Source organism: Nerophis ophidion, linkage group LG11 (genome assembly GCF_033978795.1).
Source record: "Nerophis ophidion isolate RoL-2023_Sa linkage group LG11, RoL_Noph_v1.0, whole genome shotgun sequence".
NCBI classification, from domain to species: Eukaryota; Metazoa; Chordata; class Actinopteri; order Syngnathiformes; family Syngnathidae; genus Nerophis; species Nerophis ophidion.
In genome coordinates, this window is record NC_084621.1 from 8,772,203 (window position 1) to 8,791,523 (window position 19,321).

Below are 19,321 nucleotides of genomic sequence, written 5' to 3' on the forward strand. Positions count from 1 at the left end.
TGTTCATACATACATACAAATGTATGGTTATACATACATCCATACATACATATATATCTGTTTATACACACATACATATGTATGTATAGACGTATGTATGCATATTAATACATGTGTATGTATATACATACATATATATGTGTATACATATATATGTATGTATACACATACATATATATGTATGTATACACATACATAATAATGTACGTATGTATACCTATGTATGTAAGTACATACATATGTATATACATACATTTGCATGTATGTACATACGTACATGTGTTTATACATACGTATGTATTTTTATACACATATGTACATACATATGTATAAACATACATGCGTGTGTATGTATAAACATACATATGTAGGTATGTATGTACATACATATATATGTACATACATACATATGTTTATTCATATATAAATATATGTATGTCAATTAATACACATGTATGTACATACATTGATATATACGTATGAATGTACGTACATACGCACACATTTGCGTACACACATGTATTTATGTTCATACGTACATAAGTATGTTTTATGTACGTACATATGTATGTATGTACGTATATGCACATGTACGTATACATACACATGTATGTTCATACATGTTTGTATGAACATACGTATGTATGTATTCACATACATACGTATGTAATTATATAAGTATGTATGTATGACATGTATGTACATACACATGTGTATGTACATACATGTGTATACATATTTACGTTCATATGTAGTTACATACATAAGTACGTAAATACATATGTATGAACATACATACGTATGTACATACTATGTATGTACATACGTATGTACATACTATGTATGTACATACATTCATGCGTATGTATTTATAAACATACATATGTATATAAATATGTATACATATTTACATACATACTTATGTATGTAATTACACACGTATGTATGTAAATACATATATATAAATACGTACAAGTGTATATATATGCAAGCGTATTAAAACAGGCATACATACTTATATGCATGCATATATGCATGCATATAAGTATGTATGCATGTACACGTGTATATATGTTTACAAATATATGTAAACACTAAATAAACAAATGTATATTATTGTACTTGTAGGATGGTATGTATATAAACCGGTACATATATATACACAAATTGTGTACTTACACAATGTATGTATACATGTACAATGTGTGTGTGTGTGTATATATATATATATATAAAGAATGAGTGTGTCTTATACATTTTAAGTGTATTTATTTACATACATTAACATTACATTTATATATGTATGTATATATACAGCATATACATATACAAAATGTGTGTGTATATATTGTGTGTTTATAAATATATATACACATATAAAGTGCATTTACATATATTTTGTGTGTGTATATATATATATACACAATTTAATATGAAGAGTATTGTAGCTGAGTATAATTAATATGCATTTTCTTGTATGTTTTTCTCCAGTATTTTCAGCGTTGGTCCCAACATGGATTCTTCTCCTACTCTTGTCTTCTTCATCCTGACACTTCTCTTGTCTTGATGGGAAGCTGAAATGTTCTGAATAAAAAAACATACCTGATCTGGTGGAGGAACTCATGTTACAAGAAATGTGTTTTGTCAAATAAACCTGCATTCTGTAAAGTGTATGACATAACATTAAAAAAGTAATCACATTTATTTCCATCATCACATGATCACCATATATTATGTCTAACCACTGTTTGTTTTTTACAAGACCTTCTCATGCGTCGACCCGGATGTTTTTCTGACATGCGCCATGTTGTCCTCCGCTTTGAATGACACGCCATGACGTAAAGACATTTGTGCTCGGCCGGTCCTGGCCCCTTGGTGGTCTCTGTCTCGCTGTCTTCCCCCAGATATCACAGTAGTAAAAGAGAGTCTCTGAATGTAATGTTGGGAAAAACTCAGTCCGGGTACCTGTAAGTCTCCTCCGTGCCTGTCCAAGCTGGGGCCCGCGAGCTGGCTCCTGGGAGGGACCACGGGGCAGCTCTGAGACCAGCTAACCGATAGTGACGCTGAAGCCGCACTGGAACTTGTTCTTGCGGTGGTTGAGGAAAGCTCCCAGGGCCAGAGTGAGGGGCAGGGGTAGTAGTTTCTTCTCCAGCGTGGCTCCTGCCAACCAGTTGCTGTCTACAGAGCCTGATGGAGGAAGGACAAGATGCTTGCTGCTGCCTTGTTCACATACATGACTGACAACATACTTACCTTTAAAGAGCAAGTTAGCTTTGGGCAAATCTAGCTGATAACCCAAAGATGTTGTGGTCTCCTGCATCCTGGTGCTGGCTTCAAACTCCACTCCCACTTGCAGCTGGAAAGACAACAGAAACAAATCTAATCTAAACGATGCACAACGTAACAAGATCTTCTATCCAAGATAATAAAGCTGTATTATTACATTGCTATGTGTACTTACATACATGTATGTATATATGTTTGTATAACATATACAAACATGTATGTATATATGTATACAGACATGTATGTATACAGACATACAAACTTACATATATGTATACATACAAACATGTATGTATACATACAAACATACATGTATGTATACATACAAACATGTATGTATACATACATACAAACGTACATGTATGTATACATAAACATACAAACTTACATGTATGTATACATAAACATACAAACATGTATGTATACATACATACATACAAACTCACATGTATGTATACATACAAACTTACACGTATGTATACATATACATACAAACATACATGTATGTATACATACAAACATACATGTATGTATACATACAAACATACATGTATGTATACATACAAACATACATGTATGTATACATACAAACATGTATGTATACATACATACAAACGTACATGTATGTATACATACAAACATGTATGTATACATACATACAAACGTACATGTATGTATACATAAACATACAAACATGTATGTATACATACATACATGTATGTATACATACATACATACAAACTCACATGTATGTATACATAAACATACAAACACATGTGTGTATACATGTATGTATGTATACATATGTATACATACATACAAACTTACATGTATGTATACATAAACATCCAAAAACATGTATGTATACATACATATATGTATATGTTATACAAACATGTATGTATACATACAAACATACATGTATGTATACATCTATGTATGTATATGCGTATACATACATGTTTGTATGTATACATACATGTATGTATACATACGTACATGTGGGTATACATACATACATTTATGTATGCATACATGTATGTATACATACATGCATACATGTATGTATGTATACATATACATGTACACATACATACATGTATGTATGTATGTGTACATACATCACATAACATTAGTATTATTACATTGATCTGCTCCAACCCACCTGATCGTTGGCTTTATGATAGTAAGTAGCGTGGCATCCTGCTCCTCCCACAGTCAGCGTTGCAACATAGTTGTTACCTGAGGACGATGGAAACCATCTACTTGTACATTAACATCGTCAACATGAAGCTAAACATTACATAACAGTCGTACAATAATTATTTCAGTCTCAAAAGGTTATGAATATGTTCTGGAAAACTGCTGTATTTCCCTCATAATGTGACCTTATACAAATCAAAGTATCTTTTTTTTTCCTGACCATAATTATTGTACAATTAGTTCAAATGTGTTGTCCTAAAATGACAATATATATTTTCTTGATGGTAAAAATATTTGTTTTAAATGTTAATCCCGTAAAATTATTGGCTTAATTTTTGCAAATTCTCACTTAAACTTGGATAATTACAACTTTACTTAAGTTAAGTAGTACTGTTTTCAATGTAATATGACATAAATTTATCTTATCAAATTGTCTTTAATTCAGTTATAATCTAAATATATATATTTTTTTAATGCAAAATGTATTATATACCGTATTTCCTCGAATTGCCTTGAATTACTGCCGGGTCAAACTCGCTTCACAAAATAATTAGCGCATGCTTAGTATTACCGCCTGGTCAAACTCGTCAAGTCACGAGTGACACCTCCCCTGTCATCATTTTCAAAATGGAGGAGGCTGATTTCAATACCGGTCATTTGAAATCGCATAAAGGGAAGAAGATTAAGAGCTATTCAGTAGGATTTAAGGTCCAAGCTTACATCACGCTCAAATTTTTACTGCATACCATTGGTAAGTGCCGGAGTGAGAAGAGGTTTTAAAATAATTAGTGCATGCTTACTTTTACCGCATGCCTTTGGTAAGTGCAGGAGTGAGAAGAGGTTTTAAATTCATTAGCGCCCCGGTGGCAATTCAAGGAAATACGGTATTCTAAAATGTTATGTTTCAATATTTTTCCCTTCAACTTTTTCCTTCAACATACATACATACATATATACATATACAAACATATACTGTATATATACACATTCATACATATATATACACATATACTGTGTATATATATATATACACATACATACGTGTGTATACACACACACACACACACACACACATACATACATATATATATATATATATACAGTACAGGTCAAAAGTTTGGACACACCTTCTCCTCATGTGTTTTATTTTCATGACTATTTATTTACATTGTAGATCAGGGGTCGGGAACCTTTTTGGCTGCGAAAGCCATAAAAGCCAAATATTTTAAAACATATTTCCGTGAGAGCCATATAATATTTTGTAACACTGAATACAACTAAATGTGTGCATTTTAAGTAAGACCAACATTTTTAGAGTATAGTAAGTCTCTTATTCTTTTTAATAACATGGTTATTCTGAAGCTAGTAAATAAATAGTAACAGTAAATAGTAAACCAGTAATAAATAAAATAATTCTACAATGAATGCAACTTTGTGAACAGGTGCGGTAGAAAACGGATGAATGGATTAAAATGCATGAGAATGTTTATTATTTTGAACGTTATTTATATTTTGAGCGTAATTATTAATTACTTATGTTAAGCAATGTCAGTTAGGATTTATCTGAGAGCCAGATGCAGTAATCAAAAGAGCCACATCTGGCTCGAGAGCCATAGGTTCCCTACCCCTGTTGTAGATTGTCACTGAAGGCATCACATCTATGAATGAACACATGTGCAGTTATGTACTTAACCAACAAGGTGAAATAACAGAAAACATGTTCTATACTCTAGTTTCTGCCAAATAGCCCTTTGCTCTAAAAACTGTTCCGCACACTCTTGACATTCTCTGGATGAGCTTCGAGAGGTAGTCACCTGAAATGGTTTTCACTTTACAGGTGTCATAGTTTTGATGCCTTTAGTGACAATCTACAATGTAAACAGTCATGAAAATAAAGAACACTCATTAAAATGAGGAGGTGTGTCCAAACTTGTAGCCTGCACTGTATGTACATACATACAAATTTGGTTTGAACACTTTTTATGTAAACACTTTTATATGTATAACATTTGAGTGGAACATAATTAAGTGGTTTACCTGTGTACCTGCCCAGGAAGGAGGTGACTGTACCTTCCTCGCCTGGTCTCCGGTGGTATACGAGCTCACCGCCAAGAGCTAGTGAAGGTGTAATCGACTGGAGATAGTGGGCCACCACGATGCCTGAGGAAAATAAAAGCGGAAACATTTGCTTTTAAGACAAAGGAGAACACAAAGGGTATTTTTTTTTTAAACTGACCTGAGCCTACAAGTATGTCAGGGTTCCCTAGCGTCACGGCAGAAGTGAAATCGGCACCACGGTACTCCAAGTCACACTGCCAGTTCACAAACTTTTGCTGCTGAGTCTGGAAAACAAACCCAACAACCATAACTGCAAAGCTGTTGTTAAAACAAAGTCTCTTCCTGCATGTGTGTATTACCTGGATGGCTATTTTGGAGCGGACGGCTGTGCTGAGTTGGTGGATAATTTGAGCATTGAGACTACCTGTGTTGTCCATGTCGCCCACTATGACTGGAAATGACTGAAGGAAGCAGACATGACGGTCAGATCGGGGAACGGTCATCTAAAAGTTGTCGCTGGCTGTGCAACAAAAAAGTCTGTTACCTCTGCAGGTCCTGTCTGTTTACTGCCGACATAGGTGGAGCCAAATCTATAGCCAGAGTCCCCCAGAGTGCTGAGGGTGATGGTATGGCTGACCTGGAAGTGGTTACTCAAGCCCTTGTTAACAATTAGCCGCACACCTTCCATCTGCATTGGGAAAACCTCTGAAACACAACAAAAAAACAACCTTTTGACTGTACATTTACTGTAAATGTAAAATGTATTTATATTATCCACATGTGAATAATGCTGTATAGTAGATTGTATTTATGTTATTCACAGGTGATAATGCTGTATAATAGACTGTATTTATGTTATTCACACGTGAATAATGCTGTATAATAGACTATTTACGTTATTCACATGTGAATAATGCTGTATAATAGAATGTATTTACGTTATTCACATGTGAATAATGCTGTATATGAGAATGTATTTATGTTATTCACATGTGAATAATGCTGTATATGAGAATGTATTTATGTTATTCAAATGTGAATAATGCTGACTAATACTGTATTTAGGGTATTCACATGTGAATAATGCTGTATCATAGAATGTAGTTATGTTATTCACATGGGAATAATGCTGTATATGAGAATGTATTTATGTTATTCTAATGTGAATAATGCTGTATAATTGACTATATTTATGGTATTCACATGTAAATAATGCTGTATAATAGACTGTATTTATGGTATTCACACGTGAATAATGCTGTATAATAGACTGTATTTATGTTGTTCACATGTGAATAATGCTGTATAATAGACCATTTGTTATTCACATGTGAATAATGCTGTATAATAGACTGTATTTATGGTATTCACATGTGAATAATGCCGTATAAGAGTGTATTTATGTTGTTCACATGTGAATAATGCTGTATAATAGACTGTTATTCACATGTGAATAATGCTGTATAATAGACTGTATTTATGTTATTCAAATGCGAATAATGCTGTATAATTGACTATATTTATGTTATTCACATGTAAATAATGCTGTATAATAGACTATTTATGGTACTCACATGTGAATAATGCTGTATAAGGGTGTATTTATGTTGTTCACATGTGAATAATGCTTTAAAATAGACTTCACATGTGAATAATGCTGTATAATAGACTGTATTTACATTATTTACATGTAAAAAATGCCCAAGTGTTTATTGTCTATTGTGAGCGAACTGTGGTGCTGAATTCCCCCCCAGGGATCAATAGAGTACTTTCTATCCGACAACAGGATAACATCTTTGGAATGCCAATGAGTGCATTGCATTAGGGATAAATATGCCTCAGAAACATACAAGGTCCAACAATCACTGCATTGCTAAGCTGCTACTACGCTTTGAACCTCACAGCTAATGTATGTATTTTTCTTTGCTAACGGTAATGTTTTGTCTTCAACAAATAGTTTTCATTTAACACTGACAAGACACTGAAAAAGTGTTATTGTTTGTGCTATGGCGCCATCTTTTGGACGAATTTGCTCACTGCAGGTGGTGCAGGCTGAAAATGTACTTTTTGGAAGTATAGCCTGTCCATAGCATTTCTGCTTGAGACTATTCTTCATTCAGCACTGCAAGCAACATTTCTAAGTTTTACAGTGTAACTAAAACAATTTATACTTACTAAACCGTCTCGTGTGTGTGATGTTTGTCTGTGCTATGTTAATGTAATCAAACTAGCATCATAGGATCACCATTGATGACACGGTATTTACCTTTAGTCCCTCGCTTGTCAAGCTAGTAGTTATTATTATTCTTAAAACCCATTTTTTTCCCACTAGATTTTAACCCAGCATGAGATTTTAAACTGTTTTTAACTTTTTGACTGCTTTTTACACCTACAGTTAATTAACCTATATGAACAATTCCAGTCAGGTTTCCGGCCCCTGCACATCACTGAAACAGCACTAGTAAAAATCACAAACGATCTCCAGGAGGCAGCTGATTCTGGTCTTCTCACGATCCTAATCCTCTTAGATCTCACTGCAACCTTTGACACCATTTCACACACTGTCCTCCTCCATAAATTGCACCATATTGGCATCACCTTAACTGGTTTAGATCATATCGCTCCCACCGCACTCAGTTTGTTCAACTCCCTTTAATTAAAATACCCTGCATCTCCCGTTTCCTCCGGTGTCCCCCAGGGCTCTGTTCTCAGTCCCCTGCTTTTTATCATTTACATTCTTCCCCTTGGCAATATTTTCCATAAATTTAAAATACATTTTTACTGTTATGCGGATGACACCCAGCTCTACATTTCAACCAAACCAACTGCCTCTCTTCCTCCTTCCTCCCTGACAGACAGCTTCAGTGAACTCAAGCAGTGGTTGTCATCCAATTTCCTTCAATTTAATAGTAATAAAACTGAAATCCCACTTCTAGGTACAAAAAAAAATTCTCGCCAAAACCAACAGCTTGTCCGTTACTCTCTGTAATCCCTGTCTCTCCCTCCTCCCAAGTCAAGAGTCTGCGTGTCGTCCTGGACAGCACACTCTCCTTTCAAGCACACATAAACAACATTACCCGCTCTGCTTACTTTCATCTACGGAACATTAATTGTCTTCGCCCATCATTTAAACCACATACTGCTGCCATATTAGTCCATAGCCTGGTCACCTCTCGCCTGGACTATTGCAACTCTCTCCTGTTTGGGCTCCCTGACAAGTCACTTCACAAACTTCAGATTCTCCAGAACTCTGCAGCCCGGATAATCACCAGAACCCCTTCAATCCAGCACATTACCCCTGTTCTGCAGCGACTCTACTGGCTACCCATCAAACACCGTATTCACTTTAAAATAATTCTCCTAACTTTCAAAGCCATCCATAACCTTTCTTCTCCATCATATCCCTCTGACCTGATCCATGTCGCCACGCCCTCATGTTCCCCAGGATCCTCTTCATCCATCCATCTCACTGTCCCTTTATTTAAACTGTCCACCATGGGTGACCCAGCTTTCAGCCGCCCTGCCCCACATCTTTAGAACTCTTTGCCACCCGACCTTCGTAACTTGGACTCAATATCCCTCTTCAAGTCAAGACTCAAAACACACTTATTCCGGACTGCTTATTCACTTTAATCATCTTATCTATCTTTGTTGTTGTTGTTATTGTTTTTATATAATTTGATTCTATTGTTTTGATTTTGTTAGGTGTTTTTGAGTGCCCAGAAAGGCGCCTTATAAATAAAATAAAAATGTCTTATTTATACAACAAATTGTTCTTAGGATAATTCATATTTGCTTTTTCAATGTTTATTTCACTTCTGTTTTAAATGTTATTGTTTTTGTCTGTGCTTTGCCTGTATTTATTTGTGGTGTACAGCCATTTGTTCTTCAACTGGCTGTTTTTAAAGTGCTTTATAAATTAAAGCTGCAAGCAGCGTTGGTCGGGCCCGCCTTTGTCTGCAGCCCCCGAGACCCAAACCCGTAACAGGCTTTAGAAGATGCATGGATAGTAGCTACTATTATTATAGGGTATTGTGTGTAGAATTTTGAGAACCAAAAAGATTTAATTCCATTTCACATTGTCATTGTCTACTGTTAGTCGTAAGTGTCCCAATACTTTTGCCTAGTGTTAGTCCTAAGTGTCCCAATACTTTTATCCAGTGGTAGTAGCCATCTTGAGACAACAGCAGCGCAGCAGCATCAGCGGAGTTGATCTTTGAAGGGTCATAAAATCAAAACCGGAGCAGTAATCAAAACTCTGTTCAATACTTTTAATCAGAAGGGTTTTAACTCTCCTGTGCAAGTTTGAAGCCGAAACGACAAAGGCGCTCAGAGGAGATAACTTTTGAAGAAAGGTGACGGGTTTTTACAAAACTTTTGTTTTGAAGGGGTAATTGCCAACTTCCTGTTGATTTTTGCTGAAGGATGTCAATTATTAAAATGTCGGTCCAAGTGAGACCTACATAGAAGTTTTTGTTTCATGTCCTTCCGACATTCCTACTGGAAGTTATAGGCAGTTTTGTTTGAGTTTTCTTCCTAGGAGCAGTTTTTTCTGTGTTTTATTCAAAAATCGCGTTAGAGCGCAATTTTGAGTTTTGGCGTTTGTTTTTTTTTACTAGATTGCAATCAAGCAATCCGTTTTTTTTTTTTCTTCGTAGGGGGCGTTAGAGCGCATTTTTGAGTTTTGGGGTTTGGTTTTTCTATTAAATGGCAATTTTCGCCAGTTCTGATGAGTGTGTGAAATTTGGTGAGTTTTGAAGCATGGTCAGGGGGTCAAATTACAGTTCAAAGAGGCGGCGGAATAATAATAATAATAAAGAATAATAAAACGCACGAAAAACAATAGGTCCTTTGGCCATTGCCATGCGGGCCCTAATAAAGTTGGTATGGTATGGTATTATACACACACACACACACTAGGTGTGGCGAAATTATTCTCTGCATTTGACCAATCACCCTTGATCACCCCCTGGGAGGTGAGGGGAGCAGGGAGCAGCAGCGGTGGCCGTGCCCAGAAATCATTTTTGGTGATTCAACCCCCAATTCCAACCCTTGATGCTGAATGCCAAGCAGGGAGGTAAAGGGTCCTCAATTTCACTGAATATTGCTCAAAAATGAATATCGTTATATGTATACTTTCACCGAAAAATATATTGCGATATATGTCAAATTTAAGTAAAATATATCAAGATGTACTTTTTTGTCCATATCGCCCAGGCCTACTAGACACTTGACAAATTCCCAACAAGTTACATTGTACATTAAACAGCAACAATTGAAAAATAGAGCAAAACGATACGTTATTAAAAAAATATGTGTTAATACTATTTTGTACCATAGCTTTATTTTTAAATATACACTCTTTTTGAGCCTTTAAAAACAATATCTCATGGAAAATTATGCAAATTGTATGATGGTCATTCATGTTGACCACGACCCTAACCACACCGCCACAGGTATCGAGAGGAAACCCTGCACTGTGTGTATATATATATATATACACACACACACACACACACACACACACACACACACATATATACACATATACATATATATATATATATATACACACACAGTATATACACATATATATATATATATATATATATACACAGTATATACACACACACATATACATACATATATATATATATATATATATATATATATATATAAAACAGTATATTACTTTAATTTGTCTTCAGGTAAATAAAATAATTTTTAATTTGTGACGGCTTTTATTTTTGCAAATTTGTAGAGGTAGCGACTTCCTTGTTTATTTACAGAATCCGGTCTACTTCCCTGTTTTGACGTCGAGGGCACATTGAGGCCTGTGCGCGTTTATACTAGAGTCTGACAAAGATCACGTTTTACTTGTAATCTAAACAGCCGGAAGAAATTATATTTTCTATTTTTTTATAAATCAGAGTTTGTCCACTTTGGTCTGCAGTGTAAACGTCGTCCTTGCGAAGCTTCACTTATGACAAATGAAGTGGTCTTTTTATTTATATTGGATCAAAGGATGACTCAATGTTCGTTTTTTGCTCTGCTACTCATAAACCCTGACCCAGAATCTGGTTGTTTGCGGGTCATTTAGGGCTGGTTAGAGGACCCCTGCATTTTTGTGTTAGTCTCTCTGTGGCCGGGGGTGTCTGCCTTCACTCGTGGTGTCTATCTAGCCTCCCGTCACTCAGCTATCTCTGTCCGTCTGCACCCGGCACCTCTTGTATCATTCCGGCAAGGCGGGATTCTGACTTAGAGGCGTTGCGTCATATCGGCTCCTCAGCCAAGCCTGTGTACCAAACCTCCGTAAATAAAGTGGTCTTTACCTTTACATTTGCGGTGGCACTCCTCGTATGTGCCGGGGTTTGGGAGCGGGGACTCTGTCGCGTCCGTGATCTGCAGGTCGGAGGAGGACGATGACAACGAAGGGACGGAGGGCATGGTGAACCCCGGGGGTACCGACGCCAACCCGGGGACCCCTTGACCACCTCCGACCGTGGCCGGGGCGGGACTGGGGGAGGTGGCAGCCAGTACACTGCCCATAGTCTAGGAGGAATTAACAGACTGGAAGACAAGAAGACAGTAGATGGTTAGTGAATTAACAAATAGTTGACAATTCAGAGATCCACTCGACGTTCATTGCACCGGTCGCCTGGGGAGTGGGATTTTCCCTACATCTGCGGTCCCCTCCAAGGTTTCTCATTGTAACCAATTGGATTGAGTTTTTTCTTACACTCATGTGGGATCTGAGCTGAGGATGTCGCTGTGGCTTGTGCAGCCCTTTGAGACACTTGTGATTTAGGGCTATATAAATAACCTTTGATTGATTGATTAATTGATATCGGATATTAATACTGGACTGTTTGATTGTGGCGGTCCGCTCCCTGTATTATTAGTAGGGGTGTATTGGTAAGTGTATTTGTATTGAACCGTTTTGGTATGGGGGTTTCTGTTCGGTTCGGAGGTGTACCGAACAATACGGACATATTAAATAACGCACCGCGCGCACGTTGTGTAAACAATGCACACCGAGGCACCATGAATTGATTAACGTGGACCCCGACTTAAACAAGTTGAAAAACTTATTGGGGTGTTACCATTTAGTGGTCAATTGTACGGAATATGTACTGTACTGTGCAACCTACTAATAAAAGTTTCAATCAATCAAAAAAACAACAACACGTGGCATGCTAGCAACGACCAGGCTATGATAGACTGACCACACCTCCTCTTTTCACGGGATATGTCCTCTTTTGAGGGGCTGTCCAGGTGGAGTTTCTTAAATGCCTTGAATGTCCAGCATTTTAAGTTAGGGTTGCGTGTATTTTCAATGTACGTTCAGGGTTAAGGGGTTAAAAACAAAAAAAAAGTGCTGCACGCAACAGCATTCGTGAGGGAGGAGCAGAGACAAAGAGACGGAGAGAGTTATGATAAACGCGCATGCGTCGCCAGGCTCTGCTTTTTAACCATAGATTTATCAGATTTTATTTTTTATTATCTCTAGCAGGGGTGTCAAAAGTGTGCCCCGGAGGAATTGATTAACGTGGACCCCGACTTAAACAAGTTGAAAAACTTATTCGGGTGTTACCATTTAGTGGTTAATTGTACGGAATATGTACTGTACTGTGCAATCTACTAATACAAGTTTCAATCAATCAAAGGCCATTTACGGCCCCCAGCTAATGTTTTAAAGGCCCACGGCAGAGTCTAAAAATACTTTTAAAATAAACAAAAACATAAACAAAAGTGAAATAAAAAAGCTTAGGCCCTAGTGTGTGAATGTGAGTGTGAATGTTGTCTGTCTATTTGTGTTGGCCCTGCGATGAGGTGGCGACTTGTCCAGGGTGTACCCCGCCTTCCGCCCGATTGTAGCTGAGATAGGCGCCAGCGCCCCCCGCAACCCCAAAAGGGAATAAGCGGTAGGAAATGGATGGATGGATGAAAGTAATTTAGAAAAAGTTGCAACGTTGACTAATAAAAGAAAGCTGTTTTTTTTTACTTTCAAACTGTCATTGCTCAAAACATAAAATAAAATCAAAATCAATATTATGAATTATTGACCTATCCAAGTTTCAGATTACTTCACATCAAATATTCCACCAAGAAAAATATTTTTGGTGGAAGATTTAGAAAATAATCAAAAAATTTATATTTTGTTGTTTTCTTACTGTACCGAAAATGAACCGAACCGTGACCTCTGAGCCGAGGTACGTACCGAACCAAAATTTTTGTGTACCGTTACATCCTTAATAATTAGGTGTCCGAGCTTGGTCCGCATTGGCGTTTCCCAAGGCTGCTCTTTGTCACCGATTCTGTTCATAACTTTTATGGACAGAATTTCTAGGCGCAGTCAAGGCGTTGAGGGGTTCCGGTTTGGTGACTGCAGGATTAGGTCTGCTTTTTGCAGATGATGTGGTCCTGATGGCTTCAACTGACCAGGATAATAAATTGATTAACGTGGACCCCGACTTAAACAAGTTGAGAAACTTATTGGGGTGTTACCATTTAGTGGTCAATTGTACGGGATATGTACTGAACTGTGCAATCTACTAATAAAAGTATCAGTCAATCAATCGATCTTCAGCTCTCACTGGATCGGTCCGTGGCCGAGTGTGAAGCGGCTGGGATGAGAATCAGCACCTCTAAATCCGACTCCTTGGTTCTCGCCAGGGATAGGGTGGAGTGCCATCTCCAGGTTGGGGAGGAGATCTTTCCCCAAGTGGAGGAGTTCAAGTACCTAGGAGTCTTGTTCACGTGTGAGGGAAGAGTGGATCGTGATATCAACAGGCGGGTCGGTGCGGCGTCTTCAGTAATGCGGACGCTGTATCGATCCATTGTGGTGAAGAACGAGCTGAGCCGGAAGGCAAAGTTCTTAATTTACCGGTCGATCTACGTTCCCATCCTCACATATGGTCATGAGTTTTTGGTTATGACCAAAAGGACAAGATCACGGATACAAGTGGCGGGGCTCTCCCTTAGAGATAGGGTGAGAAGCTCTGTTATCCAGTAGGAGCTGAAAGTAAAGCTGCTGCTCAGAGCCAGATGAGGTGGTTCGGGCATCTGCTTAGATGGATGATTAAGATGCACTTAAGATGTGACTTTAAGGTTTTACTACTTACGTATAAAATACTACATGGTCTAGCTCCATCCTATCTTGCTGATTGTATTGTACCATATGTCCCGGCAAGAAATCTGCGTTCAAAAGACTCCGGCTTATTAGTGATTCCTAAAGCCCAAAAAAAGTCTGCGGGCTATAGAGCGTTTTCCGTTCGGGTTCCAGTACTCTGGAATGCCCTCCCGGTAACAGTTCGAGATGCTACCTCAGTAGAAGCATTTAAGTCTCACCTTAAAACTCATCTGTATACTCTAGCCTTTAAATAGACCTTTTTAGACCAGTTGATCTGCCGTATCTTTTCTTTTTTCTCCGATGTCCCCCCCCTCCCTTGTGGAGGGGGTCCGGTCCGATGACCATGGATGAAGCACTGGCTGTCCAGAGTCGAGACCCAGGATGGACCGCTCGTCGGGACCCAGGATGGACCGCTCGCCTGTGTATCATCCGCCTCCGCTTGAGATGGTTTCCTGTGGACGGGACTCTCGCTGCTGTCTTGGATCCGCTTGAACTGAACTCTCGCGGCTGTGTTGGAGCCACTATGGATTGAACTTTCACAGTATCATGTTAGACCCGCTCGACATCCATTGCTTTCGGTCCCCTGGGGGGGGGATTGCCCACATCTGACTGGTCCTCTCCAAGGTTTCTCATAGTCAGCATTGTCACTGGCGTCCCACTGGATGTGAATTCTCCCTGCCCACTGGGTGTGAGTTTTCCTTGCCCTTTTGTGGGTTCTTCCGAGGATGTTGTAGTCGTAATGATTTGTGCAGTCCTTTGAGACATTTGTGATTTGGGGCTATATAAATAAACATTGATGATTGATTGAATTGTCAGAGCCAAAATCAAATGAGTTAATTTAAATGTCCAACATTAAAACAGTCCTCCACTACGGAGATTGTACCACAAAGGGCAGTTAGCTCAGCAAACATAATAAAAAAAAATCACTAAAAAAAAGCGATTTAAAAAATGAGAATCGCGATTCGTACTCGAATCGATGTTTCCCCGCACACTTACTTAACAGAGTAGCGTCTTGGATTTAGCTAAGGCCCAGTTCATGTCAGTTTCAACAATGTACAACTAAAACCACGTCGCTTCACGTCCACGCAGTTTTATTCCCAGGTTTTTACTGAAGTCGCACCAAGCAGCAGAGACAAGATTTAACGCGCAATGACACATTTAACCTCGGTTAGCTAAAGCTAGTTAGCATTAGCCAGCTAGCTACTTAGCTAAGTGTAACGCGAAGCCATGTGGAGGCCGGCAACAAGAGCCCTCCCACCGGCATTGGCGACTATTGCTGACGGCGTCCGCAGTGGCTGTTCATTCAACACAAGCAGCTATGATACTTTAGCGGGCGACAAAGAGGACATTGGTGGCTAATATACTCACCGTAGCGGCTCGGTTCCAGCGAGGGGGGGAGAGGGAGGGGGGGTTCAGGACCGGGAAAGTTCACCAGCAGTTGTGACAAGTATCCGCCCACTTTTCGGTATCAGTGCCGCTGATTGGCTAGCACTGACCCTAGTTCCACGACCATTGGCTATAGTCGCCAAAGCGTCCGCCCACTTAGGGTGACGTCACAGAACGGGGGTCATTCGGCTATCGGTAGGTTCATTCATTCCGCGCCTGAATGACATTCCAAGGGTACGTAAGGACTTCAGGGCTATGAAGTTATGAAACCAACCTGTTATGTTTGAGGGGATATTAAGCGACATATTTTACGTTATGTGTTTTATAAATAGAAAGATAATCACTCGAGACCTGTTCTTATAGGTCGGGGGTCGGCAACCCGCGGCTCTTTAGCGCCGTCCTAGTGGCTCTCTGGAGCTTTTTTAAAAAATGTATGAAAAATGGAAAATGATAGGAAAAAAATATATTTTTTGTTTCAATATAGTTTCTGTAGGAGGATAAGCTAATTGTTATAAATCCCACTGTTTATATTAAACACGCTTCACTGATTCGAGTATTTGGTGAGCGCCGTTTTGTCCTACTAATTTTGGCGGTCCTTGAACTCACCCTAGTTTGTTTACATCAGGGGTCACCAACACGGTGCCCGCGGGCACCAGGTCGCCCGTAAAGACCAGATGAGTCGCCCGCTGGCCTGTTCTAAAAATAGCTCAAATAGCAGCACTTACCAGTGAGCTGCCTCTATTTTTTAAATTGTATTTATTTACTAGCAAGCTGGTCTCGCTTTGCTCGACATTTTTAATTCTAAGAGGGACAAAACTCAACTAGAATCTGAAAATCCAAGAAAATATTTTAAAGACTTGGTCTTCACTTGTTTGAATAATTAATTGTTTTACTTTGCTTCTTGTAACTTTCAGAAAGACAATTTTAGAGAAAAAAATACAACCTTAAAAATAATTTAAGGATTTTTAAACACATATACATTTTTACCTTTTAAATTCCTTCCTCTTCTTTCCTGACAATTTAAATCAATGTTCAAGTAATATTTTTTTTATTATTATTGTAAAGAATAATAAACACATTTTAATTCTTCATTTTAGCTTCTGTTTTTTTGACGAAGAATATTTGTGAAACATTTCTTCAAACTTATGATTAAAATTCCCAAAAATTATTCTGGCAAATCTAGAAAATCTGTAGAATCAAATTTAAATCTTATTTCAAAGTCTTTTGAATTTCTTTCAATATTTTGGTTCTGGAAAATCTAGAAGAAATAAAGATTTGTCTTTGTTAGAAATATAGCTTGGTCCAATTTGTTATATATTCTAACAACGTGCAGATTGGATTTTAAATGATTTAAAACATGTCATCAAAATTCTAAAATTAATCTTAATCAGGAAAAAATACTAATGATTTTCCATAAATTATTTTTTAATTTTTTTCAAAAAGATTCGAAATAGCTAGTTTTTCTATCCTTTTTTTTCGGTTTAATTATGAATTTTAAAGAGTCGAAATTGAAGATAAACTATCCATCCATCCATTTTCTACCGCTTATTCCCTTTTGGGGTCGCTGGCGCCTATCTCAGCTACAATCGGGCGGAAAGCGGGGTACACCCTGGACAAGTCGCCATCTCATCGCAGGGCCGAAGATAAACTATGTTTCAAAATGTTATTTTTATTTTTTTCGTGTTTTCTCCTCTTTTAAACCGTTCAATTAAGTGTTTTTTTCATCATTTATTCTCTACAAAAAACCTTCCGTAAAAGGAAAATAAATGTAAGACGGAATGACAGACAGAAATACCCATTATATATATATATATATATATATTTATTAAAGGTAAATTGAGCAAATTGGCTATTTCTGGCAATTTATTTAAGTGTGTATCAAACTGGTAGCCCTTCGCATTAATCAGTACCCAAGAAGTAGCTCTTAGTTTCAAAAAGGTTGGTGACCCCTGGTTTTCATGTATAACTTTCTCCGACTTTCTAAGACGTGTTTTATGCCACTTCTTTTCCGTCTCATTTTGTCCACCAAACTTTTAACGTTGTGCACGAATGCACAAATGTGAGTTTTGTTGACGTCATTGACTTGTGTGGAGAGCTAATCAGACATATTTGGTCACTGCATGACTGCAAGCTAATCGATGCTAACATGCTATTTAGGCTAACTATGTAAATATTGCATCATTTGTAGCTATATTTGAGCTCATTTGGTTTCCTTTAATTCCTCTTCATTAAATTTTTATCTAATGACACACTATCTGTATGTAGTATGGCTTTTAAATTTGTTTTGCGGCTCCAGATTTGTTTCTGTATTTTTGGTCCAATATGGCTCTTTCAGGACAAGATCACGGGTACAAGCGGCCGAAATGAGTTTCCTCCGCCAGGTGGCGGGTCTCTCCCTTAGAGATAGGGTGAGAAGCTCTGTCATTCGGGAGGATCTCAAAGTAAAGCCTCTGCTCCTCCACATCGAGAGGAGCCAGATGAGGTGGTTTGGGCATCTGGTCAGGATGCCACCCGAACGCCTCCCTAGGGAGGTGTTTAGGGCACGTCCAACCAGTAGGACGCCACAGGGAAGACCTAGGACACGTTGGGAAGACTGAAGACTATGTCTCCCGGCTGGCCTGGGAACGCCTCGGGATCCCCGGGAAGAGCTGGGGAGAGGAGCGTCTGGGCTTCCCTGCTTAGGCTGCAGCCCCCGCGCCCCAATCTCTGATAAGCAGAAGGAGATGGATGGATGGATCCATCCATTTTCTACCGCTTGTCCCTTTTGGGGTTGCAGGGGGGGGTGCTGGAGCCAATCTCAGCTGTATTGGGGAGGAAGGCGGGGTACACTCTGGACAAGTCGCCATCTCATCACAGGGCCAACACGGATAGACAGACAACATTCACAGTCACATTCACACACTAGGGCCAATTTTAGTGTTGCCAATCAACCTATCCCCAGGTGCATGTCTTTGGAGGTGGGAGGAAGCCGCACTACCCGGAGGGAACCCACGCAGTCACGGGGAGAACATGCAAACTCCACACAGAAAGATCCCGAGCCTGGGATTTAATTCACAACCTTCGCATTGTGAGGCACATGCACCACCCATTAATGGACATATAGAATATAAATGTGACAGATTATAGGGAAAGGCTGATTTCCGTCTGTATTTCATTGCAAAGAAACAAGCCCCCAGGCTCCCACTAATTCAGCGTTTTAGTGTGTTGTATCTTTAATGCACTTATTTTTGCTGTATTTATCTGGCACAAGTGGAA

At 38.5% G+C, this 19,321-nt stretch overlaps 2 protein-coding genes across 5 annotated transcripts in view; one reads left to right on the forward strand and one right to left on the reverse strand.

Annotated features, from left to right (window-relative positions):
- The window catches only part of LOC133561620 (meprin A subunit beta-like), a 56,319-nt gene extending 54,615 nt beyond the window's left edge, over positions 1–1,704 (forward strand). For all 3 annotated transcript variants that reach the window (XM_061915027.1, XM_061915026.1, XM_061915028.1), the window contains exon 19: positions 1,492–1,704. In XM_061915027.1, the coding sequence (XP_061771011.1) occupies positions 1,492–1,567 (76 nt within the window). In that variant the 3' untranslated portion in view covers positions 1,568–1,704. The remainder of the gene's footprint in view (positions 1–1,491) is intronic.
- Positions 1,674–16,173, reverse strand: tomm40 (translocase of outer mitochondrial membrane 40 homolog (yeast)). 2 transcript variants are annotated; one of them, XR_009808741.1, is made up of 10 exons: positions 16,049–16,173; positions 11,880–12,117; positions 6,092–6,252; positions 5,907–6,008; positions 5,726–5,831; positions 5,527–5,649; positions 3,452–3,528; positions 2,254–2,356; positions 1,966–2,187; positions 1,674–1,894 (listed from the first exon to the last, which is right to left on the reverse strand). XR_009808741.1 is itself a non-coding variant. In XM_061915029.1 (9 exons), the coding sequence occupies exons 2-9, from the start codon at positions 12,094–12,096 to the stop codon at positions 2,048–2,050; spliced, it is 1,029 nt and encodes a 342-aa protein (XP_061771013.1). In that variant the 5' UTR covers positions 12,097–12,117; positions 16,049–16,173; the 3' UTR covers positions 1,674–2,047. The 2 variants fall into 2 exon arrangements, 1 of the variants encoding a protein (XP_061771013.1); XM_061915029.1 differs by having other exon boundaries at positions 1,674–2,187.
- Positions 16,174–19,321: the final 3,148 nt, after the last annotated feature.

Excerpts from the sequence above, each read along its gene's own strand:
- tomm40 (XM_061915029.1), bottom strand. The coding sequence starts at position 12,096 with ATGGGCAGTGTACTGGCTGCCACCTCCCCCAGTCCCGCCCCGGCCACG. Across the intron at positions 6,009-6,091 it reads AACAGACAGGACCTGCAGAG|TCATTTCCAGTCATAGTGGG; the intron begins GTAACAGACTTT and ends TGCTTCCTTCAG. Across the intron at positions 3,529-5,526 it reads CTTCCTGGGCAGGTACACAG|GTAACAACTATGTTGCAACG; the intron begins GTAAACCACTTA and ends CATCGTCCTCAG.